The 27,234-nt window shown below is 52.1% G+C and overlaps 1 protein-coding gene across 2 annotated transcripts in view; it reads left to right on the top strand.

Annotated features, from left to right (window-relative positions):
* The window catches only part of KIF13B (kinesin family member 13B), a 161,069-nt gene that overhangs the window by 124,414 nt on the left and 9,421 nt on the right, over positions 1-27,234 (top strand). For both annotated transcript variants that reach the window (XM_044450339.1, XM_044450340.1), the window contains 9 exons: positions 4,242-4,297; positions 5,524-5,648; positions 6,555-6,731; positions 11,871-11,963; positions 12,816-12,968; positions 13,734-13,811; positions 14,030-14,083; positions 19,673-19,778; positions 20,791-20,924. In XM_044450339.1, coding sequence (XP_044306274.1) covers positions 4,242-4,297; positions 5,524-5,648; positions 6,555-6,731; positions 11,871-11,963; positions 12,816-12,968; positions 13,734-13,811; positions 14,030-14,083; positions 19,673-19,778; positions 20,791-20,924 — 976 coding nt within the window. The remainder of the gene's footprint in view (positions 1-4,241; positions 4,298-5,523; positions 5,649-6,554; positions 6,732-11,870; positions 11,964-12,815; positions 12,969-13,733; positions 13,812-14,029; positions 14,084-19,672; positions 19,779-20,790; positions 20,925-27,234) is intronic.

The raw sequence follows: 27,234 nt of genomic DNA on the forward strand, positions 1-27,234 counted from the left end.
GACTGGGTCAAAGCCGAAAGGACACTCAGTTGCAGATGTATCTGCAACTGAGTGTCCTTTCGGCTTTGACCCAGTCGCTTCATTCTTTCTGGCACTACTAGTACCAGCCCTCTGCTCTTCCCCAGTAGCATATTGGACATCTTCCAACCTGAGGGGCTCATCTTCCGGCATCATGTCTTTTTGCCTTTTGGTACTGTCCATGGGGTTTTCATGGCAAAGATACTGGAGTGGGCTGCCATTTCCTTCTCCAGTGGAGCACGTTTTGTCAGAGCTCTCTGCTATGACCTGTCCGTCTTGGGTGGCCCTGCATGGCATAGCTCATAGCTTCATTGAGCTGTGCAAGCCCCTTCGCCACGACAAGGCAGTGATCCATGAAGGAGTGTTACATCATGTTGTGTTAGAGAAGCAGTTGCAAGGGCTGTGGTCATGTGGGGGGCAAGCTTTCCCCTCTTTGGGTTTCTGTGGACCAGCCATGGACGCAAAGCAACTCCCCAAAGAGCTTGCAGGGTATGGGGCAGAGGTGCGGCTTGGGGTGGGGGACGCAGGGAGAATGTGGCAAGCGGTGGCAGGGATGGAGAGAAAAGCTGCCAAAACTTGCAAAAAGCTCATTTGAACAGATCGACAGGCTCAGTATCACGAAAACCCAGCAATGTTCTCCACTTAAAGCAGCAGAATTATGAAACAGGCTTTAATTATGACGTTCTGTCAGAATTGAATCAATATTTATTGCTCCTGCACTTTAACTGATTTAGAAGAAAAATGCTAATGTTAATTGCCTGGTTCATTCACTTAAAAGCCTGCTCCGTCCCGGTGAAACTGCATTTGTCAGAACGTTGCGCTGGATTCTGGGTTTCACTTCCCCTAAAGTCCTCTTTAGTCAGCAGGTCTTTCTTTCAGAACACTGGTAACAGGATCAATTGTGGCCCGCAGCCTGCAGGTCACACGAGCTGCCTTTCTCCAGATGGCAGGAAACGCCGTGCTGAGCAGAGCCGGGGTCTGGTCAAGAGCGTGCGAGGGGGCCGTCAGCCAGAGAGCAGAGTCTGCCTCTGAAATACCGCGTGATATTTCAAGGCTGCTCTTGTGCAAGCATTATGCTTCCGTCGCCTCCCCTACCGTATTTGCAGCGGAGCATACAAATGCCCCCCCTTAAAGGGCCCTTGTCAAGATTGCTGCAGTAATGTTTGTTTAACTCGGATGGCCCTATTTTTAACTTCCGTGAAATTAAGGTCGAAACTGAGTTTCTGGGTGATGCATCCTTGTTCGTCCATTTCTCTTTCGTAATGGCATTGCTTCTTGCAATATGATGGACCACTGCCCGTCTCACGGCGTTCCTTTTCAAGGCGCACACGGTGAATGGTTGAAGAACTGTGCTTGATTTCCTTTCCTCCTCCTCCTCCTGCTTTGCACATCTTCGTTTTGTTTGACAGTCGGTAGTGAGCAGGGCTTCGCCCCAATTTAATAAGTGAGCTGGACCTTCACCGCTCGGGATTTGTGGACTCTGCTGCACTGGGCAGGTACAGAAAGGGTTACCAGTGCAGGGTTCAGGTTCCTCAGAATCTTGCCTTTCATGATATTAATATGTTCTTCTTCCAAATAGTGGGGAATCATCTGAATGGCAGCCAGTGACGAGCAGGGTCGATCCGGTTCAGTCTTTTCATCAATGACTTGGAAGAGGGGGTGACCATTCTGCTGATTAAATTTGCAGACGATACTAAAATGGGAGCAGTGATCACCTCTGAGGAGCAGGTACTCTGGATCCAGAAGGATCTGGACAGACTATGGAGGTAGGCAGGGGACAACGGGATGGCCTTCAATGCAGATAAGTGCAAGGTGCAACTGATCCAAGGGGATCTGTTGGAGACATACAGGCATGTGAGGGGGTGTCACACGGAGGTGGGTAGAGACCTGTTCTCCCCTGCAGAGGAAGGCAGGACGCGCTCCAACGGAGCCAAGCTCAGGGAGCCAAGGTTCAATTTGGATGCCAGGAAGCACTTCCTGACAGTTGGGACCCCGAGGGTGTGGGATGGGCTTCCATGGGAGGTGGTTGAGGCCCCATCGGTGAGGGTGTTCAAGGAGAGGCTGGACATGCACATGGTGGGCATGTCGTGAGCGGAGCCGGGGGTCAGACTAGATGGCCTGGGAGACCTCTCCTGACCTGCTCTGTTTCTATGCAACAAAAGGCAAGCTTCTACACATTCAGACTGTACAAGAACCTAGCAGGCATGTAGGCCAAGAATCAGAAGTCAGAGGTGCAGGGCCGGGTGTGTGTGCGGGTTTTTTGTTTGTTTGTTTGTTTCAGGTGTATGATGAATGCACAGTTCTGTTTTTAAAACGCAACCTGCAGATAGACTCGGGGCCATTTTGCTCCCTCCCTCCCTCCCTCCACAGTTCTTGTATGCTACCCTTCATTCAAAACAGGAGCACAGAGTGCTTGCAAGATACACGGATCTCAATTAAACAGCAACCAGGGCCAGCTGTTACGCCGGCACTGTGAAAAGCTGGCTATGAGAGCCAGTGGGAGGTGGTCCGGATTCTAGTCCCCACCGGGCCAAGATGCTCCCCGGGTGACTTGGGCCAGTCCCTCACTCTCAGCCTAAGCTAATTTGCAGAGTTGTTGTTCTAAGGATAAAACGGACTGAGGAAAGACTGTGTGAGCTGCCTCGCATTCTGTCGGGAGCGGGGGTTCCTCCCTTGCGTTTTCAGAAGCCAAGCACCTTTACCTTTCCAGGTGGTCCTCGTTGCCCTAGAGCACAGAGCACCCAGAATGAATCTTTGCACATGCACAGGGTGCTGTTGAACCCGATCTAGGATTCACCACCAGGAGCTCTCCTTATGAGCATGCCTGGGCCCCATCCCTTTGGAAGGGGCCTTCTGAAAGTGAGTACGCCTCCTCTCAGCATGCTGATGCCGCGTCAAGAGCCATGCTCGCCTCACCTGGGTCTGAGAAGCTCCCCTGCTCCAGGCCCCCTCCCACCGGCTGTGCCTCGCGGTGATTCCCAGGGCTGCCTGCCCACCTGGCCACCCGGCCTTGAGACAAGCGCCTCCGCTTCTCTCATCTCAGAGCCTCAGCAGGGCCCACCTTCCCAGGATCCCCTCCTGCGCCTCTGCCCCTTCTTCTGGTTCGGAGTCTTCTGGAGAGCAGCAGCAGGAGACCTGGAGGACGTGTACCCGGAGCAGCCCTCTTCCTGCCTCCCAGCAGGTTCTTAGCAGGGGGGGAAAGTGGGATTTAAGTGCAGTGCAATAACGATAACGATGCGCACCAGTCAGAGCGACACAGAAGCAAACAAGCCAGGAGCAGGGATATTGTTTAAAAAAAAAAAAGCTTTTAACATTCACAGAGAGGCAAGTAATCACACCTCTCCTGGGAGAGAGTTCGCCACGCGGGGGGCCACCCCCGAGAATGCCCCGCGTTGCCCTCCCTCCCTCCTCAGCTGCTTCAGCAGGGCATCTCCCGCAGGTCGAGGAGCCCCAGCTGGCTGGGGGGGGGAAGGCGCTTGCTCAGGCCCCGCGGTCCCAGGTCGTCGCATGGGCTGGGGAGCGAGCGGAAGCCCCTGCAGTCGCGGCTTCCCGATGGACATACCCGTGCAACACACACACGGGCAGATTAGCTGTAGGCCTGCTTTTTTACAACATGAACAGCTATGCCTAAAAATGCGGTTGGCGGTGGTCCTCTGTCGAAGGTCTCTCCGTGCTCCCCCGAGGCAAGGATGGATTGCCGCAGCGGCTTTTTGGATTGTAGCGGAAGGAGCCGCGAAGGCGGAGGAGCGTCTTGCGACTGCCCCCAAACCGGCCTCCGAAGGAGCAGCTCCTGAGTTGTGGGGCTGCGGTTGCCCTTTGTGCACAAACTGCCTCCGCTCGGATTTTTCCACGCAAGTGTGAAAGCGGGAAAGAGGCAGCGAGTGGCTGCAGCCCCTCACTTGCAATCTGGACACGCGTTTTACAGTTGTTTAACTGAGTACATTGGAGCAAGGAACAAAAATAAACTTCTGGGCGTCTGAGATCATCACACCCAGCTTTGCTCCATGGCTGAAAATGGGCCAGGGAAGCACAGCTTGTCCTCTGCGTCCGCAAGAGCAAATGCAAGATAATGCCGTCTTCACCACGGTTATCCTTGCCTTGACCTACAGTTGCATGGACCTGACGGTAATACACGGTTGCCGCGCATCACGGGGGACGTCTCCTGCATGAAATCAGCCGCAATTGATATGCTGGTGTCGCTCATGTCTCTCGTTTCCCTTTAGGACGCCTGTGCCTGGCATGGAAACACACATTCCGGTCATTTTCCTTGATTTAAATGGTAAGTTGCAGGGCAGACGAGTGGCGTGAAACGAGAAGTGTCGTTCAGAGTCGGGAACAGCCCTGCAAGAGGAACGCAGAAAAGACCTGCTGGGAGTGGTGGATGGCGAGCAATCCTGCCAGCGGCTCTCAGGCCTCTGGTTGGCCGCGTGCGTCTTGCTTCCCTCACCGAGCGTGGTGCATTGCACAGTCGGTCTTTGTCCTTAGCCTGCGAGAGCAGCTGGTCCTTGAGGCTAGGCAAAGGTGCTCTGCACGCGATTTCAGAGGTGTGTGTCCCTGTGGAGGCCGCAGGTGCGGCCGCCCCCTGTTCTTAACCTGTTAGTCGTACAGGTCAAGCGGCAGGTAATGGAGGGGGTGCACAGCCTGTACAACCAGGTGGATTTTGCTCTCTCCTGCAAAGGCATCACGTGCACCTCCCTGTGGGAATCAGAAGGCCATCGGCGTGCTGCCCAGGGAGGATGGTGGCCTGGACAGGGAGCCATCACTCCCGAGCCAGCAAGCCCCCAAGCTTCGAAGCGCGCCCTTCACAGGGGCAGCTGGAGAGCGGGGATATCGGACCATGGTCCAAGGTGTGGGCCCTTCCCCAGATTGCAGGGCCGGTGGGGGCAAAGAGGTGACAAGCATTGCGACCATATATCCCGGTATATAAGGGGACTCGTGTCTAAGACGCGATTGATATTTTAGGCTGTTTTTCTGGTGTTTGTCACATGGCAGGCATACAAGACAACCCTGGACGTTTGCTTGGCTATTTTTGGTTTCAAGGGCCATCTTACCTGCTGGCATATAGGGCGATTCTGTCTGTTTACGGACAAGGGGCAGCCGCCATCCCCTCTCCCTTGACCTCTTGCAGTGCTGCTCTCGCTATTCCACTGGGGTGGGAACTCGCAGCGGCATTCTTCACCGAGCCAAGCCTCCGCTACCACAACAACTTGGCTTTGTTGGCGGAGGCCCAGCCGCCATGGCCCGACACGGGCATGTTTGGGTTTTGCCCATGCCATGGAAACCTTACTGCCTTGGGGTCGGGGCCCTGGGCCCGTGTCCCCTCCTCCTCCTCCTCCTCCTCCTCCTCCTCCTCTCTTTTTGCCCTGCAAGAAGAATTACACATGTGGCGGCTTAGCCTGGGAAGTTGCTGCGAGTCGTCCAGGCCTTCCCAGGGAGCTTCCGGCCACATTTCCCATGTCCTGCACTGCCATCGCTCACCAGATTCCTACTCCTCCCCCACTGCAGCAGATGACTTCAGCTCCCAGGACAACCTCGATGAGCCGGAAGCAGGTGGCTGGGACGCCACCCTGACCGGCGAAGACGAGGATGAATTCTTCGAACTGCAGATCGTCAAGCACCACGAGAGCGAGGTGAGCGGGTGTGGCACATGGGGGGCCGGGCGCGGCCCTTTCCCCGCTGCTCTCAGCCAAGCGGCGCGCCAAGAATCCTGGGACAGAAGTTGCCCCTGGCGTAAAACCGGCCACGCTGTGTGACTTCCAGTCCCCTGGAGCGTACTAAGGCTCACTTGGCCGTGATTTATTGCAAAAGAGGTCAAAGCAAAGCCACCCTCTTTGCATGGAGGTGGTAAACCTGCGTTTGGGCCGTACCATTCCAGACTACAAGTGGGGGGATGCTCTTGTTGGTTGCTCCTTCAAGCCAAAGTATTCTTTCCACGCAGAAACTAGCCCATCAGGGAACAGGGTTCTAGCTTTGACTTCTGCACGGTGTGCATGATTCGGGTTGTTACTGCAATGACAACAACGAGTCCTCCATCACATGAACCTGTTTTAGCCCATCTCGGTTTCAGGATAGTGCCTTGTATTTTGCATTTTTTTCCACACCCTTTAATGAGTTCGCTCCTGGTCAAGACTGGCCCTCACTATTCTTTGGGCATAAAGAGACTCTTACAGGGCCACAAAGGTACCAGAGCATCGTCGGACACCTGCTGCATTGGGTGGGTCAGTGACAGGGATCACACCACCAAGGAAAAATTGCCGTGTCTTTTCCCACGCAGAAGTCCTCTCCCCTTCAAGGCGGCCCAGATTCAGGAGCCTCCAAGAGTTTCCTTGGCTTACAAAGCCATGGGAAGATGGCATGTTTCTTCCACCCTTTGCGGGGTCTTCCCAGGTTGCACATGGATGCTGCATTGGCACACACGTGCAAGAAGTGCGCTCTTCCCTACACAGGAGCACGTTGCGTGTTTCCCATGAGAGTGTGAGGAGAGTGCAGCTTTTAGCTCATTTCTAAGTCAGCTTCCTTCTCGGGGGGTTTTGCAGGCAAAGGCTGAAGCTTCCTGGGATGCCACCGTCCACAACTCTCCGCAGCTCAGCAAGGGGACTGCACCCGAGCAGAGAGTCTTCCTCATTGTGCGGGTGACGGTGCAGCTCAGCCACCCTGCGGAAATGCAGCTCGTCCTTCGGAAGCGGATTTGCGTCAGCGTCTACGGCAAGCAGGTAAATCCCTTGAAGGAGGGATGGAGAACCCTAAGCCCCCGGATCAAATCCAGCCCTGCCGGGGCTCCAATCTAGCCCCTTTCCCCCAACCATTAAGCGTTTCTGATGGCAAGAATAACCTTGTGTTTCGGGTGGCGTAGGAGTTTGTTCGAGTTTAGGGGCCAAGAACTTACATATAGCCTCCTCTCTCTCCTTGGCCTCCTCTCTCAATTTCGGGCACAGTGAACTAGAGTTAAAACTATTGTCACCGTTCGATGTTCTTGTCTTTTTCGCCACCCTTCTGCTGTTGACCCAGTTCTGGACTAAGCGATTGGTAATGTAAAGAGGGCCTCCTTTGAAAATAAGATCCGAGGTGTCAGCCTCCTTGCTTGATGAGGTTTTCATGGCTGTGTCTTCCCTGTGTCCATGAAGATGCTGCCGCTCGGCACAATTGAAGGATCAGCGGGAGCTCAGATTTCGTTACTGAACTTCTGCCACATGCAAGCGTTTCTCTGTCTGTTTCCCCGGTTTTGAGCTGCACGCTACGGGGTCGCCCTCCCGGAAGCGCGCCTGCCCTTGCGATGACCAGGGGACCGGCGATGACTACGCAGCGTTCTGATCTTGTGGCTTCTCAGGGTCGCGCTTCATCAGAGTTGGTGTCCCTCACATGGCAGGAGCTAGAAGGATCGGAGTGAAATTTTGCTTTCTATCCACAGAGGCTGCATCAAAAGAAATGGCTGCTTTTGGTTTCAGTACCACGAAGGAGAGCACCAGAGTCAGTGGTGTTGGCTTCTGATTTCTCCTGCCTATTCTGTGCGCTCAAGGCCTGCTTCTAAGTGCGACCCCTGGACATTCAGAACGGTGGGAAGCTGTTGGGTTCCCCCATCACCGAGTGGCTTGACGCCTCCAGCGTGGAGCATTCCTGCTGGGCAGCCCTCCTCCTCTCCTGACCCCTTTCCTTTCCTCTCCTCTCCTCGCTCCTGATTCCGTGCCGCTCTCTGGAATGCTGCACAGATGATCCAGCAGGGTCTTCTCCAGTTGCCTCTGCAGCATCTTGGCAGACACCTTTTCCCGCATGGCTCCAACATGTGTAAGAAACACATTTTGAGGATGTTGTCCATATCGGTGGCCACGGGAATAGCTGTTTCATCCCCTGGGGATTTTAACAGGCAGCATCTTGCCGGTTGCCCCTGCACCCCATTCGCTGCATGCTAGCGAACCGCGCTTCGGCCAGCCCGAGCTGCCGGCAAGCCGTGCGCCTGTGCAGCCCACCTTGTGGCAGTGGCATTTGCGCTGGGGCTTTTCTGTTGCGCTGCGACTGTGGCTGGAATGGTCCGTGTGTCCGTGCGTCCGCCTGCGCTGCCTGGCTCATTTCTGTTTTGCCTGCGACCGCTGGAGGGTTGCGCGGAGCCTCACATGAGTTCAGAGGATTCTCATCCCAGAACGATGGGGCTTTGCAGGGGCTGTCGCCGGGACCGGTTCTGGATGCAAAGGGAGGGTCTGCGTACAGATAGAAGGGCTCCTTGCAGCTTCCCTGGGAGGAAGAACCATTGCCGTATGAACCTCTTCGTGTGCTCAGGCTGCCAGGGCCGGTGCCGTTCCGAGGCCCGCCCTCCCACGTGCCTTTGGGCAGGTGTCTGTGAACAGAGAACCTTCTTGAGGGTTGCTCTCTCCCTGTGGAGTGCTCTCCTAGGACCCTTGCCGGGCCGTCAAGACTGTCGTGGGCTTCAGAAAGCTTCCGTACCACGATGCGACTCTTGTTGCTTTTCCACTCTGCCGCTTATGGCGTTCTAGTCTTTTTCTGATGGTTCCTAATAGCTTTTCCCAACACGGCACCCACCAGCTAGGTTGGACTGCCGCTTCCAGAATCCCTTTGCCAGCCGCTGGCAGGGGGAATCTGGGAGTGTAGCCCAACAAAGGTGGAAGGGAGCAGGTTGGGGAAGGTGGAGGTGGTTGTCCTCCTTAATTTATGTGGTCCCTAAGTTGTCTTTGGGAGTCCCCTTGTGGTCCCCGTTCTGTTGAGGACTGCACAGCGGGAGGTGGGAATCGTTCCTTTCGCCCGTGCAGGGGAATAAAACGAAACACGAGCCTGTAGGGACTCCTGTTCATGCTGTCATTTCCTCTGAGAGGATACCGAACCCCCCAAATGCTCTTGCATCTCTGACTCGCCTGTGCACGTCTTCTGCAACGAGGGTTTCCTGCCCGCCCTCCAACCACTTCCTGCCCATTCATGCGGCTGCGATTGCTGCCCAGCCGGCAGCTCCCTTTTCCCTCTGGAAAGCCAGGTGGGGCCCTCTGAGGATTAGCTGTGGCTCCAGGTGCTGCGTTTCCCCCTGTGCATTCGTGGGACGTGCCTGAAGCGGGACACCCATGTCGACACACACACACACTCCTCTCTATATCCCCCGGGTAGCTGCACTTGCTGACACCCCACCGCCTGGGTTCCAGGGCTTCAGGGTTTACCCTTGGAAGAATTTGGACTGTAAAGCCAGACTAGCTGCAGCGCTTAACCTTAAACATGGAATTGCCCAGCTGGCTGGTAAACAAAGGGTAGGGTTTCCCTAACCCTAATCCAGTTTTCAAAGCACAAGGAGGGTGTGGGTAAGGCCTGCCAAGCCCATCATCCTCTTATATTTCGCCTCCCTTATCCCATCGTCCTTGCTTTTCTACTCACCTGGGCTCTGATCCTGGGAGAGACTTTGGCTGAGTGAAGGGCGGAAAGACCTGGACTTTTCTACATGACTGAGACAGTTCTGTGTCAAACTTAGTGTGGTCCTGAGGCAAAGTTTATTTATACGATTTATGGCAAAAGACTGGGTTCGGACATGATAACCCATTTGTGAGGGTTAATTATGAGTTCTCATCAAACCATCTCGATGATACCTTGTTGTCTGAACATAATCAAGGTAGCCAGCTTTGGTGAACAATCCACTCTTCACAACTCAACAACAAACCATGGGCTCTCTTCATGGCTTGTTTGTGCAGCTGGGTTGAGACAACACGATAATCCGTGGTTCAGCAACAACCTATGCCCAGCCCTTGAGTGAGGGTTGCAGTGTTGTCTGAACCCAGCCAGAGATTGAAGGACCTACTCCCAAGCGGGGAATAATAATTCCCAGAGAGCAACCAGGGCATGTGGTACGCACATGTTTGTGTGTAACTCACCAAAAGGCGAAACCTCCAAGCTAGACGATGCTTCCTTATAATGCCTGAGAACCATCTGGCCCAGTTCTGTCTCCTCCGCCTGCTGCAGTCCTCCAGGGGCTTTTCCCAGTCTTTCTAGTATTTATTTACTTACTTGGGTATTTTTATCCTGTCCAGTGTTGATCCCTGAATGGCTTAAAAACAGAACACCCAATACATGCATATAATAACCCATAATAATCCACGATTGAGAATAAAACATAATTAAAATATTTAAACTTTAGAATTAAAGGAAAATAAAAAGATCTTGACCTGGCACTGAAAAGTATATCATGTTAGCGCCAGGTGGCCCTCTCTGGGGAGCACATTCCACAGTCGGGGTGCCACCACAGAGAAGGCCCTCCTCCGAGTATACGCTCTCCTAACTTCCTTCAAGGAGGGTTCCCAGAGCAGGGCCTCTGCTGCAGATCTTAAGGGGCGGGAAGACATATAGGGAAAAAGATGTTCCTTCAGGTATCCTGGTCCCAAGCCATTTAGGGCTTTATAGGTTAGATCAACACCTTGAATTGGGCCCGAGCTTCAGTGGGAAGCTAGTGAAGCTGATAGAGGGCCAGTGTTATATGAGAGTAACAGCTGGCCCCCATCAGCAACCTGATAGCTCTGTTTTGAACCAGCTGAAGCATCTGGACTGTCTTCAAGGGCAGCCCCACGTTGAGCGCGTTACAGTAGTCCAACCAGAACTAGTAGACTAGCAGAGGTCCTTTGACTGAAGATGCACCTCCCATCTGCAAAGCAGGGCCTCGGCTGCCACGCAAGCCACCACCCTCCCGCACGCCACAGATGCTCGGCGGACAGGGTTCACGGCAGCCGTTGGTTCAGGCCCTCCATCGGTTGCTTTTCTGTTCTCCTCGTCGAGCTGCTCAGCTCTTCTGTGCTCCCAGCCTGTGACCCAAATGTGTATTTCAAAGCTATCAATAACGTTCCACGTCATCTGCAGCAGCTCAAACAGATGACTCATCTCTGCATTAATTCAGGAGTCGGGAGTTTAGACCGGCGAGGCACCCAGTCCGCATAAACAGTGGCTCGGCCCCTCTTAAATCATTGCTTGCTGCGATCTCTGCAGCCGAGGAGTCAGTGACCAGGCCTGGCTGCGAGCAACTCTGAACTCACGAGCAAACACATGCTGGGGGGGGGGGGGCGGCTGGCGTGCGTTGAGGAAAAAGCGGCCTTTTTTGACTTTCTGTAACGCTGTGGACAAAAAGCTTGGGGTCAGTTCACAAGTTTCCTTTCTGGGAATCTGAGCAACAACCCCCCACCCACCTTACAATGCAACACACACCTCCTTGGACACGCTCAGCTCTGCACCTGGGCACACCTTGCCAGTGGAAGCGGGAAAGGGCGCTTTTGGAAGTTCCCAGAAATTGGGTCCTCTCACACTGATGTGCGAAGGTCCGCCATTCCATGAAGCATGAAATAATCAGCTACGGGTTTTCATTGGCAAATTAATCAAAGGGGCAGTTTTAATTCCGTTCTGGTGGGTTGTGCTCCTTTATTAAATTCTCTAATACAAAATGTCGCCCTTCTTCTTCTAAGGATAGATAGTGGTTTTTCTTTCTTCAGTTGTAATTCCTCACTCAGTTTTTAAAAGTCTTGCTTTGGGTTTGTTCAATATGCAGATGAATGTAAATCTATTTGCTGAATTGGTTTGCAAGCAGGTGGACTGATTTTATTTATTTATTTTATTTATTAAAACGTTTTTATGCCTGATCAACTAAGCATTGGTGGAGTGGGCAACAGTCTTGCTTGAACACGGGTGTGGGGGTTGTACCATAAGGAGAGGATTTCCAGAAAGTAAACGGCCCCCTCTTTGTCTTCCATTTTGCTGAACTGTGAGTGCTGCATTTCTGTTACGCTGGGCAAGCCGGTGCTGTGATGACGGGTTCCACTCTGCCAAAAGAGACAGATGCGTCTTTATCATGGCTGCATTTGCAATGACGAGATGTCTTTCACCTCCAGGGCTTTGCTCAGAGTTTCTTCAGAAGAATGTCATACCGAAGTTCCGTGCCTGGCTGCGGAGTCACCTTTGAAATCGTTTCGAATATCCCAGAGGTGAATATTTTGCGGGGTGCAAAGCAACACTTTCCAAAATACCTTCCCTCAATGGCTGTTGGCACAGCTGGGCGTTCACTTGAACATCATTCCTGGAAGGACCACCTGCTGGATGCGCCAGCCAGAGCGGGTCCCCAGCCCACGTGCAGTGGGTAGGGGCCATTTGCAATACAGGCTCGGTCTCTGCCTGGCTGATGGGTAAGGAGAATCCGCAGCCACCGTCCTCAGGACCTGGTTTCACGTTCTAGCTGGTTTCTGCAAGGGCGTCATTGTAGAGACCCTGGCTCAGCACCGCTCCCAAACCCAGAACGAGGGGTGGACGGCTCAGTCTGTTTTGGTGTTGATTTCACAGCTGTGCATTCAAATCCGTAGGAACATCTGTATTTAAAGCCACCTTTTTAACCCTAGCCCAGTTCAAGTAAAATAGGTTTAGATATACTTGAAATGGGTTAGGGTTAAAAAGGTGCCTTTAAATACTGATGTTCCTACGGATTTGTTAAGTGGACGTTTCAAAATGCACATTATGCTAAAATCGCACTTTTTCTTGTGTGTTTCGGTGTGGCGTGTGTGCCAAGACTTGCATCACAAGATTCAGAAAAGGAATGACAAGGTTCCAATCCAGAGATCCCAATCCAGGGACATGTAGATTAACTCAGATCACGTCAACATGTGGGGCAGATGTGTTATTTGAGCTTTCCTGCTCGGATCCTATTCGGGGGAATTCGCAGCTCCAAATGCAGTTTAGTGTTCTTACAAGCATGCCTAAAAGGCTTCCTCTGACCCGATGGTCTCTGGGAGTTTTCCCCTGTTGTGGCAGCAGCCCTGCAAAGGTGTGGTCTTTCTTCACGGCAGGACGCCCAGGGGGCAGAAGAACGTGAGGCGCTCGCAAGGATGGCAGCCAATGTGGAAAACGCAGCTTCGGCGGACTCGGAAGCCCATATAGAGAAGTACCTCCGCAGCGTGCTGGCCGTGGAGAATATCCTCACCCTGGACCGGCTACGCCAGGTTAGCTCATGCCAAAAACCTCCCACGTGGCGTGGACGTTGGCCCACTGTAAAATATGCCTTCGGATCCCTGCTATAAAAGCACCAAACTTTCACAGACCCCGGACCTCCTTTTAAATTAAAGTGAGAGGTGTGCATTTCTAGTCCAACCATCTGCAGAGAAAATTGTGCCATCATTTTTGCCAAAGGCCTCGAAACTGAGGGAGCTTGAGAACGTTGCTCACAACACTACTTAATTTCTTAAATAGTTCTTAAAATCGGATCCCACTGTTGGACCCAATCAGCCTTCGGGCAGCTTGCCCTGAGAAAGAAAGAAAGAGAGAGAGAGAGAGAGAGCGAAAGAGAGAGAGAGAGAGAGAACAAAATGTATATATACATACATATTTATGCATTTACGGGAGTCACGTATAAAACAGAGAGGATTTGATATAGGAATGAAATTATCTCCCCCTAATTGTTGTAAGCCGCCCCGAGGCTTAGGCGAATGGGGCGGCATAAAAATGTTTTAATAAGTAAAATAAATAAATAAAGTCTTTCCTAAGAGTGGATGGAATGATTGGTTGATGTTAAGCAGGCCAGGTAGAGAAGGACGAGCACGTTTAACTAGGCATGGGTTGCCAACCTCAAAACTTCTTAAGCCACGTGTCTGCAGCATGTACGGACGTCAAGGCGACCTCTGCCCAGGGACTCAGTATTCCTTGCCTTTTGTTCAGCTCGAAACTCGCTTTCCTTTCGGAGGTGGTAGTGATCTGTTTCTTCGTTGCAGGAGGTTGCTGTGAAGGAACAGCTAACCGGCAAAGGGAAACTCTGCCGGAAGAGCCTCAGTTCTCCAAACGTCCATCGGGTGAGTTTGCGCCGAAGCCTTCCCGAGAGGGTGGTGCAGGAGGTGGGCGTCCGAGAGCCGTGTGGCCCCCGGGGGCGCCCAGGAGCAGCAGAGAGCAGGGAGACGGCCGAATCTCCTGCCTCTGGCCCCCTGCTGGCTTCCGTGCTGACCAGTCCCTGGCGTTGTTGGATGTCGTGGGCCCGCATTTTAAGCCCTTCTCCTTGTTTTCTGCTTTTCAGCTCTCTGGAAGCCGCCAGGACCTCAACCCACCGTACAGCCTTGCTACTTACAAAGTAAGCTTTCAGAATTTCTTACCAGAAAAAAATGGAAGGGCAGAAGCCAGTGGTGGGCATGTCATGAGCGGAGCCGGCTGGAGCCGGGGGTCAGACTAGATGGCCCGGGAGGCCCCTTCTGGCTTGCTTTGTTTCTGTGTTTCTATAGCAAGAGAGGGACGTCCATTGTTCCACTCAGAGCCAGACAAAACCAGGTTCTTTCTCGCTAAACCTGTCATTAAGCAACTGAGCAGTATTAAGTAACAAAACCGTTTTTGTGGGGAACAGAGGTTGACACTGAACCTTTTAATGTTAAGGTATAAGAGTTAAATTTTCAGAGCTTAGAAAAGGCTTCTCTTGAGTCTTCATTGCTGAGTTACTCGCTTTAGCAGAACTTTCCGATCCAAGATGGGACAAGGTATTTGAGAGGCACCAGCTGATCTCCCCGCTGGGTTTTTTTCCTGGCCTGGTTACTGTAAGCCCTATAGCACTACAAGATGTACATTCTGGAGTTTAAATCCTTCTGGGGCTTACAAGCTTCAGGCCCAGAACCTGCTCAGAACTGCTCAGCGGTTGGAATTGTTATTCATGGCAACCCTGATCTGTCTGTTGCGTTGCAGCAGCCTTCCCCACTCTCTAGATAAGTTGAACTACAATTCCCATGATTCCCATCCAGAATAGCCATTGATCAAGTTAAGAATCTGCTGGCCACAACTCGCCCAAAAGGGCCAGGGGATGGGACACTCTGTTAACAAAAAGCTCTGTTCAGGACAGATGCCTGCACTCCCTCCCTGCCTGAGCCCTGGCTGGCGACAAATACATTTTGCATACTTCTAAACAGCCCCAGGAAAAGGAATCTTTGTTAAAATATTTTTTTAGAGAAATGTCATTGCAGTGTCTCAATGACAACAGCCAGACAGATTCTATCCAGCACTGGACAATGACTGGTTTTCAAGGGTAGAGCTAAGCGTCTTTTTGAAGCTCCGGTACCAGAATCACATTTAGGATGCTCAGCTTTGGCTGGATCGGGCTTACTGACGTTATCGGTCTCACTGGTGTGAGCACTGCGACGGCCGCTGGCAGAGTGCTACAGGCCATAAGCAATACCTTGGAATAACTTCTTGTCCTTCCGGGCTGAATCCAGGCTTAGACATTTTCAGGGCAGGCCTCCCGAAATCCGTGGGACAGGGTGTCACCACGGACTTCAACCCCATAAGTTTCAGCGGGCCTCCTGGATCTCGCCCCTAGTAGTCAGGGCTGACTTGGATTCTAGGACCTCTGCAAAGGATCAACAAAGGGAAGTTCTCTGGATAAAAATTGCCATTGTCTTTGAAGTGGCAAGGGACATTCATAACGTGTTTCTCTTTCTCTTTTATGTTTTGTCTCCTAACCCTTCAACGGTATCCGCCCCCTCCTTGCATGTGTCAGTGTCCTCAGGTCCTGGCAGAGGTAACTAATTCATTAGGTTCACCTAATGAACGGGATAAATATATTATCCCCTTCTGGAGTGCTTTTGTCCTAAACCTCTTTGCTCTCAACTAACCCTTAAAATCTCCTTTGGACATGCAGCCCTCGTGTTTCCTTACTCTCCGTTAACCTGGAAGTCATTCTCTGGAGCTGGCCTTGCTTTTGACGTGGTGAGCTTGCCTGCTTTGTATGAGAGGCCGTGCTCTTGCCTACCCGTGTGGTGCCATCCATTTCTGTGGAATGCCGGAGAATACGCAGAAGTTAGTTGCCTGCCCCAAGGAACATGCAATCTGGAGTTCCTGACAGGGGCGAATAGGAGCACATGAGTAAAGGAGGATGTTTGTGAGCAGGCGTGTAAGTGGGGATGGGAAAATAAGAATATAAGGAAGGTCTGCGGGTCGCACAGGTGGCTGGTCATCTGTTTCTGGCAGGGACGAGCGCAGTGCAGGTGCGGGACCTCCAGGCAAGGCGTAGAAGCGAAAGCTGTTCGGTGCAGCATGGATGGCCATGTATTGCCAGGGCTAAAAACTTGGACACATCTGTCCACCATTCGTTTGACCAGCACCCTTCTATTTATTCATTCGTTACTGTAATTTTGTGTTGTTTGTTTATTTCAGAGCAGTGGTCACTGGTGAGGGAACATGGGAGCCCTAGGCCTTTTATTTATTTATAAAATTTGTATGCTGTCCAATTACTTGTGTCTCTGGACGGCTTACAACATAGATAAATCGACAGTCCACTCTGGCTGCAAATTAGTAAAATACAACAATAAAATTCAGTATTCAAACATATGAAAATATTGATTAAATAAAAAGGTCTTGACCTGGCTCCGAAAAACATTTAGTGACGGCACCAGGAGGACCTCCCTGGGGAGCGCATTCCATAGTCGGATAGTTATAATGCTCTCTGGGTGGTGTACAACAGTTCATCAAATAAAATAACAATATAACTAATGCTAAAATTGTGACTTAAACAGCTAAGGCAGGCTCATGCAGCTGGATCTCCTAAAATGGGCAGCGATGCCCCCTGTGCTGGTGCCATTCAGAATTGATAAATGCCCTGGCCCAGGGGGCAATCTTAGCCTGGCCCCAAAAGGTCAGCAAAGGTGGTGCCAGGCAAACCTCAGTGAGATCGTTCTGTACCTTGGGGGCTACCACAGAGAAGGCCCTCCTCCTTGTTGACACACTTGTGCCTCCGTGGAGGTGGCAATCGGAGGAAGTCCCCAGATGTGGGATGCAGCGTCCGAGAAGACGGCAGTTAGGGGAGGCCCTGAGGCTTGTTGGGCTCCATGGCGGCAGCCAGCTCTGAAGTGCACAGGTAGCCAGTGCAGGTGGGCCGGCACAGGTGTGCTATGCTCAGGGTCTATTTACATATTTCTGGATTCAGCTATCTGTCCAGCCGCCATGTTTTGCATCAGCCGCAGCTTCTCAGTTATCTCCAAGGGCGATCACTCGTCAGCTGGATCGCCGTCATCTCGCTCAGGGTGCAACGCCCTGAAGCCAGGCTGCCTCTGTCCGGGACGGCGGGTGGGCGTGAGTGGGCCACCAGCCCGGGCTGAGCCTCAGCGGCCCCCCAGCCTGCAATCTGCTCCTCTTCGGTGCGGGGGGTGGGGGTCAGCCGGGTCCAGAAGGTGGCGCCCCCTCCACCTGGTCAGGCGAGCCAGCCACCAACAGCATCTCGGCCTCCTCTGGTGGCGCTTCAGTTCACGAGGCCTCATCCCGGCCGTTCTTGCAGCTGGGCCCCAGTCCAGCACATCCTCGGCCTCGCCTGCAGAGGATGCAAAGGAGCAGGGTAGCCTCGGTGCTCCGATGGCAGCGCGCTCCAGGTGACCCCACTCGGCGGTTCCATGTAGACATTGAATAGCATAGGCAGCAGAACCGACCCCTGAGGAGCTCCCTGCCGGAAAAGCCACAGGGGCGCATAGTCTTCCCCAAGCACCGCCTTCTGGGGCTGTCCTAGTGGGAGCACAGCCACTGCAGCGTGGCCCCCCACGTCCAACTCAGCCGCCTCCCCACACGTGCCACGCATCGAACGCACAATGCGCCGGAACATGATTTGGACAGATTAAAAGGGCGTCTTGCATGGAGCAGTAGGATCTGCCTTCAGTTGCACGCATGTGCCTGGCACGGACATGCGCACAATTCTGGTTTCCCGGCCCTTTCCGGTGTGTCCCAGAGAGGGCTCGACTCAAGGTCAGCAGCGAAGTGCAGGGAGAAAGGTGTCTGTCTGGTTTTGTCGACACTGGAGCTCCTTGTCCCGTGCGTGTTTTGCCTTTCCAGTCTGGCTGCAAACACGGGAGGTTTATCAAGCCCCCACTTACAGCCGGGGTGTCTCTTTGGCCTGATGGTACACCAGTGTGTGTGGAGTCTGTTATAATTCCTAGTCCTGCAAGATGCATGACAGTAAGAGGAGAGAATTTGACCCAGCAGATGTTTAGATAGAACCCTGGCTTGTTCTTTTATTGCAATGTGTGTGGAAGGACTAACGGAGAGCGGATCCGTTACCGAGCAGATTTAGCAAAGATCGCAAGACGTTGATGAGTGTTTCTAAAAGTGGAACTCACGGCAGTGGCCTTGCCTGTCATTTTGCTGAAGCTGTGAGGGATGAAATAAGATATTTGTGGAGACTCGTCCAGCATTTGCTTTGTTTCATGTTCAAAATGGGAGGTTCCAGGGAACTTCCATTAAAAGGGCACCCTGAGCAAACCAGGGTCGCTCCTTCCACGGCTGGATCAGGCCAGGCTCTGCCTTTCCTAACATTCTGCTTCCATCGTGGACCGGCTGGCAGGCAGGGGACCCCCGCCCCTCCCCAGCATCTCTCTCGGGGCGCCTGTGCAGGGCAGCCTCCCCGCACTGTAGACAGCCTGGCCCTTTGGCAGCCGGCAGAGGAAGAGGATGGAAAGGATCCCCAGGGAAGCGCTGAGGCATCTGTGTGGCGACCTTGTTCCGACACGAGGCAGAGAGCACCACGTTCTTACGAGGGGCTGATGAGAATTCGTTTAACGACGTCTGACCTTGATGCCCAGTCGTTTGGCAAAGGTTTCGCCAGACAAATCATGAGTGCGTCAATTCTTGCCTTTCTCTTTCGTGATCCTTTTGGAGAGACAGAGATGCCGGGGCCCTTCTCGTGCCCTCGCTGTCTCAGCTTAACGCGGGCTCACAAGGAAAGCGGGTGGAGAGGGGGAGACTCGGTGCCTCCCCAAGAGCGCTGCCCCCTCCTGCCGTTAGATGGGATGCTTAGGCTCAAACTGGTCCCTCGCCAGATGCCAGCCTCTGCGGCGGCCGCTTCCTGGACCGGTCAAGACACTGCCATCTGCGAGGGGCACCCCCTGCTGCCCTTCGATAGTGTCAAGTCCAGCGCATTGGCCCTCCACAAAGATAAATTATTAAAATTCACTGGGCAGGATCTGGCTGTCTGAACAGATGCAGCAGGTCAAGAGCCAACACCTGGAAGAGAAACACGGAAACAAGTTGACCGGGACATCTCAAGGGACTGAAGAGTGCAGAGCCTGTGCCAGCCGCCTGTTTTCCTCGAGTTCCACCAGGACCACTGAGTTTTCCTTATCTTTTCCAAAGCGCTTCGCCTCCTTTTCTGTGTGCCGGCCTCGCACGCCTTCCTTTTGACCTTGCTTTGGCCGGTTCACTTCAGGGTCTTTTTCGAGAGTTCCATCCTTCATCTAGTAGGTGCTAATTCGGGGCCCTCAGAGTTTCCCTGCAGCCTCGCCTGATGCTCAAGACCAAAGCGAACAGGAAAGCAGGACCGTGGGCCAAGCCTGGCACATGGCTCAGCAGAACATGAGTTGGCTCCGTAGCAGTTCATCTCCCGCCCTTCCCGGAATGCTTGGTGCGACTGTGTCAGAGGATAGAGGAGCAGCTCCTGAGGAAATTTAGGGGTTCTTAATTCAGAAGGAACTTGCTAGAAGACGTAATAGCCTTGGGAAATGCAGGCAGAGGAGGACTCCAGTTCTCTCTCGACAGGGGAATCTGCCGCTTGTCTTCCTTCCCGTGGGATAAGCTTTCCTGTTCTTGCTTCCTCCCTTATTTTGCATTATAATTTTTCCTGCGGGGAATTTTTCAAACACAGTCTGAGTGGTTGTTCTGGTTTTATCCCTGGGTCTCTTTTCTTCTTCTTAATTCTTCCTAGAGTCGTTGGGAAAGTCAACAAGATATATCGCAGAGCTCAGCACATTCCAGTACGTCTAGAACAAGCCTTCCAGGCAGTCCTCAGCAGAACGGTTCTGCAGATCCAGGTACGAAAACATCCGTAAGCGCCCACAAGCTCGGGAGTAGTTCTGGAGGAGGGCATTAAGCAGGGGATCTGATCCAGAGTGTCATTTATTTATTAAGACATTTTTATGCCGCCCCATTCGCTGAAGCCTCGGGGCGGCTTACAACATTAAGTTAAAATACAAATATATTAAGTTAAAATAGAAACATTAAATTATAACCTCAAATTAAAATGTTTGTAAAGTGTAGACATAAAGTTAAAACACAAAAATAACAATATAAAATAAGTCGCCCTGGCCAGATAATATACCTTTGCAGATTTATACCTTTGCAACCCAGTGGACCGGAGGGTGAAGTTTGACCAGTGTAAAAAAACCGAAGGCTCAACCTAAGTGAAAAATTCAATTGATTTATTCATATTCAGTGCTTGAAAAAAATATGATTTTCATATGGAATGTATTATTAATTTGGAGCCAGCCATAGTAACATGGGAATTTAGAAAATACTACAAATGCTCAAATAAAGTCATAAGAAAGCAATCAACGAACCAGCAAAGCAATATTCCTAGTTTATAAATGGCTTACGAATGGTATTGAAATGTCATTCAAAAATAAAGCAATATGAATAGCTGTTCTAGATTTGCATTGCTACCAGCCAGTGACTTGAAAATTATTAGATTATTTTGCTATGATAGGCAAAATTCGCATCTCTGATTCAGTGCGGTGGCTATCGATCCTTCCATTTCCATCTCAGCCAGAAAAATAGGACGCAAGCAAACATTGGAGCAAGAAGTAGAATGCGGGGAAGCAATCCTGGAGTCTTTGGTCTCTGACCCACTGGCTTACAGAAGTGCAAATTCAAACTTTGATAAGACTGCTGAGTTCATTTAGGGACGTAGGTTCTTCCAAACCTTGACTTTAACCAGCCCAACCCACAGGTTTTTAATGGCTCAGGATGGACTTCAATAGCATTGAAGGAGTCCAGCAGGCAGAGAGACGGCACACTTAACAAACGGAATTGTTCTTTTCTTCGCAGGACTTGGTAGCCTGGCAGCCTCTTACTTGAATCCTGTGAAGTCCTTCGTGCCTCAGATGCCAAAGCTACTTAAATCTCTGTTTCCTGTTAGAGATGAGAAGAAGGGCAAGCAGCTGTGTCCCCTCGCACAGCAGGTAAAAGCTTGGAGCAGGGCAGACATTCTCACGCAGTCGCATGCAGACACGTGGCTTGCCAGTTTACATATTTGCCTAATTTTGAATGGCTAGTTCTTGGCAAGCAGCTGCTAAATTCAGAGGTTTAAACGCAACCGAGATGAGCACGTGCCAAATGTCATGGTACGGGGACTGAGAGTTACATCATGAGCTCCAGAATCCAAATGGGCTGCTGCCCCTAAAACTTGGCTTCCCTGTTAGAAACAGCCGCAAAATTAACTGTAGGTGCCCTTGTAGTAGGTACTGGCACGACTTCGTACCCAGCAAGCTGAGCGGGGCCCGACACCCAGCAACAATGACCAATGCCTTCTTAAACTCCCCTGGCTTTGCTCTGTGCTGTAGTTCGTTTGGTCCAGAGAGGGGTAGGATCCAGTTGGCCTAATCCCTTGTGGAGACTCCGGAGAAGGGAAGTCCTTTGGAGAGAGAGAACGCGTGAACGCCTCATTCAGCATTCGTCTCACTGAGTGGCTTTAGTCTGATCTTGCCTTGCTGCTCAAGGTAGCTAAGCTTGATCAAAGGTACTGAAAGATCTGCCTTTCAGAAGAGGTCAAGAGTGTTATGATCACCCAAGGAAGTTGACCACGAATGCACATGGTCCCGTGTGATTAACTCTGTAGTGCTCCTTCCAAAATAGGCCGCTGGTAAGCGCCAAAGAAGCTTGAGAAATGAGTGGCCAACCATTGCGATGGAAGAGAAAATGTTTCCGTTGTTGCATAAGGAGAAATGGAGTATCAGGTAGAAATTGGGCTAGTAGTGACTCGAGGAGAAAGGTAGTGGGAAATCATTTTTGGGAGAGTAACGTGCGGCAGGTTGGTGTTCACCTTTTCACTTTCCTTTTGGGGTGGCCACCAGACTTAACAAATGGTCCTGCAGTTTTCTGGGGCATTTTGACATTCTGTTGGTTTTGTTTTTCGTTCTTTCCCTAGTGTGTGTATTTAGGATCGGCTCATTTTTCACCTAGGTTGAAGTGTTATAAAAAGGCAGCCTCCAACACTTTAAAAAAGCACCCTTGAACGGGATTGAGTGTGTCTTGCCTTGGAGAGAGAACGCCATCAAAGAATGGCATTTCAGAATCAGCTTTTCTTCTATCAAATGTGTAAAGGTTAGCGTCAAAAGTACCTATTTGAGTTGCATATTAAGTATGCGTAATAACCATTTCATGATGCTGGAAAAGTGCAATCAAAGCAGTTCAAAGCCCCACTTCCCAACATTAATTACGACCCTTCTCAGTGGTAGTCAAGATGTGTCATTACAGGGTAAGGCAACAGCCCGGCACGGAATGGGCTTCGTCGTCTGAAGCAGCAGTGAACGAACATCATTTGGCAAAAAGGCCCGGGACGCAAACTCCCAGACCAGGGCAAACGGTCCTGTTTCATCTTGTCACAGAGCAGTCCATGGCAGGGGCCAACGGGACAGCTGCCCTTTTGCTAGAAAAGACAGTGCCGTTGTCTTGTGTGAAAGACACCTGCTCGCTCAGGTTCCTTACAGCCATTCCTTCTCTGGACAGCAGAAGCCCTGTGTATTGCCTGCACGAACCTCCATGCAAAGGAGCAGTGCACCTGTTGAGCACCAGTGGCTGGGGCCAGAAATTGGGGCACGGGGAGGATGCTGCCGCATGTCGCTTTCCCCAGACAGGTACCCTCCAGGTGTGTTGGTGCCCAGCTGCACAAACGCCCACCTTGCCCAGGCTGACTGGCTCCCCGTTCTCTCAGGTTCAGTGTACACGGCTCCGTCGGTCTTTCTTGACCGGGTTTCCTGGCGTGTGCCCGCTGCGTGTCTCCGGAGAGACGCACCTCGCTTTCATGCTCGCAGCAGCAGCCTTCCCCATCTCCACGAGCTGGTTGCCCCCCCGCCCACGCTCAGATCCGCCCCGTCCCTCCGATTTGCTGCGTTTTTCAGAGAGAGGGTTGAGGGATGAGGCATAAAATCATAGCTTAAAAATAGAAATGCATTTTCCATTTGGTCATACACAAACAACACTAAGTGCACATCATAAATTTTACCATTGTTGCTGGAACTGTTGTTACTGTAAATCACATTAGCTGAAAATGCTTGGCGCTTAAAAAATTAAAAATGGGATTCAGACAGACGTGCTATCAATAAGTCTAAATTGTGATCCCGTTTGTCAACTGCAACGGAGGGCATTCTGTCACCTTTCCCAAGCCTATGAAGCCTACCAAGAGAGCGGAATATTAGGGTATATTTTTTAAAGTCGCACAGTCCCCTGACTGCCCCAAGTGCCCGATGCCGAATCTGGCCCTCTCTGCAGTTCCCCTGAGCCCAGCACAGAGTCCAGCGCGTGAGCACCCCCCTCCCACAGCACGTCCATAAGCACGTACTTTCGCTCCGTGAAGCACGAGACGGGAAGAGGCCACTTTCCCTTCTTTTTCTCCAGTGCGAACCCTAAACGGAAGCTGGCCTGCTCCCAAACTTCCCCCCAAACGCACAGGAAAGTGTGTGCTGTGCACAGAAGGCCCGTGTGACTTGGGCAGCCCACCTCAGCGCCTCAGCTCCGCCATGGCCTGTCCGTGATGCAGGGCTGTAGAAGATCCTTCAGCCACTTCCCACTGAACTCCTCTTTCAGGATGCTGCCGGGGCCACATTTATTTATTTATTTATTTATTTATCGATTTATATCCTGCCTTTTTCCTACAAAGGGCTCAAGGCAGCTTACATCATTCTCCTCCTGCATCTTATCCCCACAACAACATCCCTGTGAGGTAGGCTGGGCTGAGAGTCTGTGACTGGCCCAAAGTCACGCAGTGGGCTCCATGGCCGAGCGGGGACTCGAACCCGGATCCTCTGGGTCCCAGTCCCATGCTCTTCACCACGACACCACACTGGCTCTCACATCCAGCAATGGGTAGGACTAGAGGCCAAGGGCAGGGGCTGCACCCCCAAAGACCGGTTTATCTTGGATGGAAGCCTTTTCTGCCAGTAACAACAGCTCAGGGGAGGCAATTTGGAAGCAAACGGTCGGTGTTTGGGGACAGTGGGCGTGGCTAGAGAAAGGGGTGTGGCTTTGTGAGCAACCCCTCGGGGGCCAGGTATGGCCCGCAAAGCCTCTGGTTCCACATCGCCACTATGATGCAGGAACCTCAGTAGGAATCATCTGGTGCAGCATTTTCTTCCCACCATGGCCAGTCAGATCCACGAGGTGGGAAAGCCGGATTCGGGTGAACATACAAAGCTGTTTCATGGATTATTCTGCTATGCCACCTCCCAGCAGATTGTAGAGGGAGGAACAGTATAGAATTGCACAAGTAAAAGTGGGGAAAGCATTGCATTCAAACATGAAAGCATTTAAAAATTAAATTCGACTATTTTTTACAAAAATGCCAGACATGGATTCATAGTAGCATATACAGAACTCGCCTATGCATGTCCCTATTTGTGAATTTTAGCTGGAGGAGATGCAGAGGATGTGATCTGAACCTGTCATCCAGACCAAATAATCCCACCTTAAAGAGGAAATTTAGAACGGCAGAGGGAAAGGTGCTGGGAAACTCCAAAGCTGGGAAAGCCATCTCGTTGTGGCTGAAGCCATGTGCATTTGATAAAAAGCTGGAAAAATGTATCTGTAGCCCCCACTATAGCGGGAAAACAGCTCTTAAGTGGAGTTTTCGGAGGACAAAGTGATTGTGTTGCTTTTGCCAAGAAACTGTATTACTGCAAGAGGAAGGGACGGTCTCTCCTTACGGCGCTGAGTGCTCACCCCTCGCGGAGCGTGTGCCGCTGCTCGGATGCCCTTGGGTGTCGTAGGAATGGAAGCTTATTTGCTAGAAAGCAATCAGTGCTGGAAGCGATCTCAAATGAAAAGCAACACAGTGGTCTGAAGAGCGGATTCCTGAGAGGAAGAGTTAGGGGAATCCACATCAGCAGACTTTCTGAAAAACGCAAGACAGCGTGAGAGGGGCACCTTTGGAAGTCTGGTACACGTGGGAATGCCAGGAGGGGGCGGGGGGCTAAAGAGAAGGAGGTGCTCTGCACATCCAAGAGGAAACATGATGCATTGCTTTGATTGAGGAGAAGGCGAGAAGAGAAAGGTCCCTGGCGAAGACTTGCTGGAGGGTTCTTGGCGGTGCCTTCAAGGCCACCGTAGGGTTTCAGACTGGAGAGCCAGGGGTTCAGCCATGAGAAGACCAGGAGCAGTGGGTGCCCTGGAGAAGAACGGCTTCCCCGGGGCATGGAGGGGGGCGAGGACCGACGTGAGCCGAGGGTGCGCCCTGGCACACAAGGGGTTCCCCGTCAGAGGCTGTTTCCCTGATCCTGTGATGCTGAGAAACTGAACTTGATCTGGGCAAAAACATCGGACGAATCTAAATTAGTGGCACGCTGAGAGGGGTCCAGGAAGGTGGCCCAGGGCCCAAGGAGCATGCGGGGCTGAAAGCATTAATTGGGAGCTGCGTCTAGAGAACTGATTAGAAAAATGACCTGACTGAAGACTGGAAAAATGGATTCTTATTTTTTAATCGTGGCTGACCTTCCCCATGCAGTTGGGATTAGAATACGCACCCCAAGCAGAACTAAGTGGGATTTTCACAGATCAAATGCCCCAGTGTTTCTTTGATTTTAAAGCTTATGGAAACCCTTGACAGCCTCTGTGGCTGTTGTGGTTCCCATGCTGGGCTGGGCTTAGGGGATCCAGGCCTGGTGGCCACTTGGCCTTATGCCCGTGGGTGACTTTGGGCCAGTCCCTGATGCTCAGCCTAACCTCCCTCACAGGGTTGTTGTGAGCATAAAATAGAGGAGGAAGGGGACTGTGTAAGCCAGTTTGGATTCCAGGCAGGGGGAAACAGTCATCCTTGCAATAGTAAATGCGCAGATCCTTCCAATCTTGCAAAAGGATACAAGCCCAACAATATTTAAAACAATCTTAAAAACCCAGATTAATGAGCAACAGCAGCAGTTTGTGAGAACCGCAGCTCAGCACAAGGTCTAAAAAAGCCCGTCGGGGGCTGTTAAAATCTTCATTTTTGCAGGCACCCAAAAAGTTGCTGCTGCATTAGGACCACCCCCCCCCCCCCCCCCCCCCCCTGTTTTCTGCTCAGCTTGCCATCATTTGCTGCCTGCATCTAGCGAAGGGTCGGCCTCGAACCTTCTGTGGCAAGTTCAGCAACTAATCTGTTGAATAAGGAAGCCGCCGTTAATGAAATCTGCTCTCGTACCCCAAGTGCATTTCTCAGAAGGTGCATAAAATAATTGAAAGAACTTCCTGCTCTCTAATTAGTTAGACTGAATTAATTTGGCATAATAGGGGTTCTTCATGCAACTAGCGGATTGGCTTCCGTCGGCATCTACTTGGGTGCCTGGAAGAGCACCTTCTGATTAAGCTGCTTTTGCACGGCTTTCACTGGGGGAATCAGGTTCTCCTGGGCGGGTGCGCTGCCGCTCGGCCCAGTTCAGTGGCAGCCCCGGCTGAGTGGAGACGCACCTGCCTCCTTAATTCGTGCCACGTGTCCCTCGTCTTCTGCGGGGGTCATCCTTGCTGGAGCCGCCAAGTAAAGGAAGAAAGGAGGGTCAGGCAGAGATGCATACGGGGTCACATGGCGTCAAGAGTTGGGGAAACGGCTCTGAGGCACATGTACCCCACGCATCCCCGATCTGTTTCGTACTGGCTCAACCGTTGTGGAACTGCTGCTAAGCCGTCGCACTGTGGGGGGCGGGGGGATGTGGAGCTGCACACCTTGGGTCTGTGATACGGCCATGCCTGTGACTTCTTCGTCGCACCTGATGCGCCTGCTCTGCAGGGGTCTGCAGCCTCTTTGGGTTCACAGCACATGTCCATCCCGAGAGTGCCGTGGGTGCTGTCCCAAAACGACTGCTATGGGCTCCATTTCCTGAGAACAGACCAGCGAGTCTGAAAGCTAAGCCGCTTGCGCAGGAGCCTGAGGGCAAAGCAGAGGCGGTGTCTCAGCTGCAGCGCACAATCCGCCAAAGTAAGAGTGGCGCTGGAGAGCAGGACTTGGCTTTGCTGCAAGCGAGCCTCCGAAATAAACAGTTGGGCAGCGCGCCTCGCAGGTGCTAAGGCGGTTCTCGGTGGGCTGCTCGGTGGCACTAAATACAGGGAAGGACAGGGCTGGGCTGGCCTTCCTCGCCGAAGGGCTAGCGTTCAATCCCAAGAGCCTCCATTAAAAAAAAAGCATCTTGGGTCCCGCGGAGAGTAGAACATGGACCGCGGCTGCCAGTCGGAGCCCTGCCTCGGTGGGGCAGCTGCACATATCACTGGTAAATTATGCAGCCGGTCTGTAAGGTTGGGAGAGGCCCCGAG

The sequence above is a fragment of the Varanus komodoensis genome, unplaced genomic scaffold (assembly GCF_004798865.1).
Source record: "Varanus komodoensis strain SLA01 unplaced genomic scaffold, ASM479886v1 scaffold64, whole genome shotgun sequence".
Classification (NCBI taxonomy): Eukaryota; Metazoa; Chordata; class Lepidosauria; order Squamata; family Varanidae; genus Varanus; species Varanus komodoensis.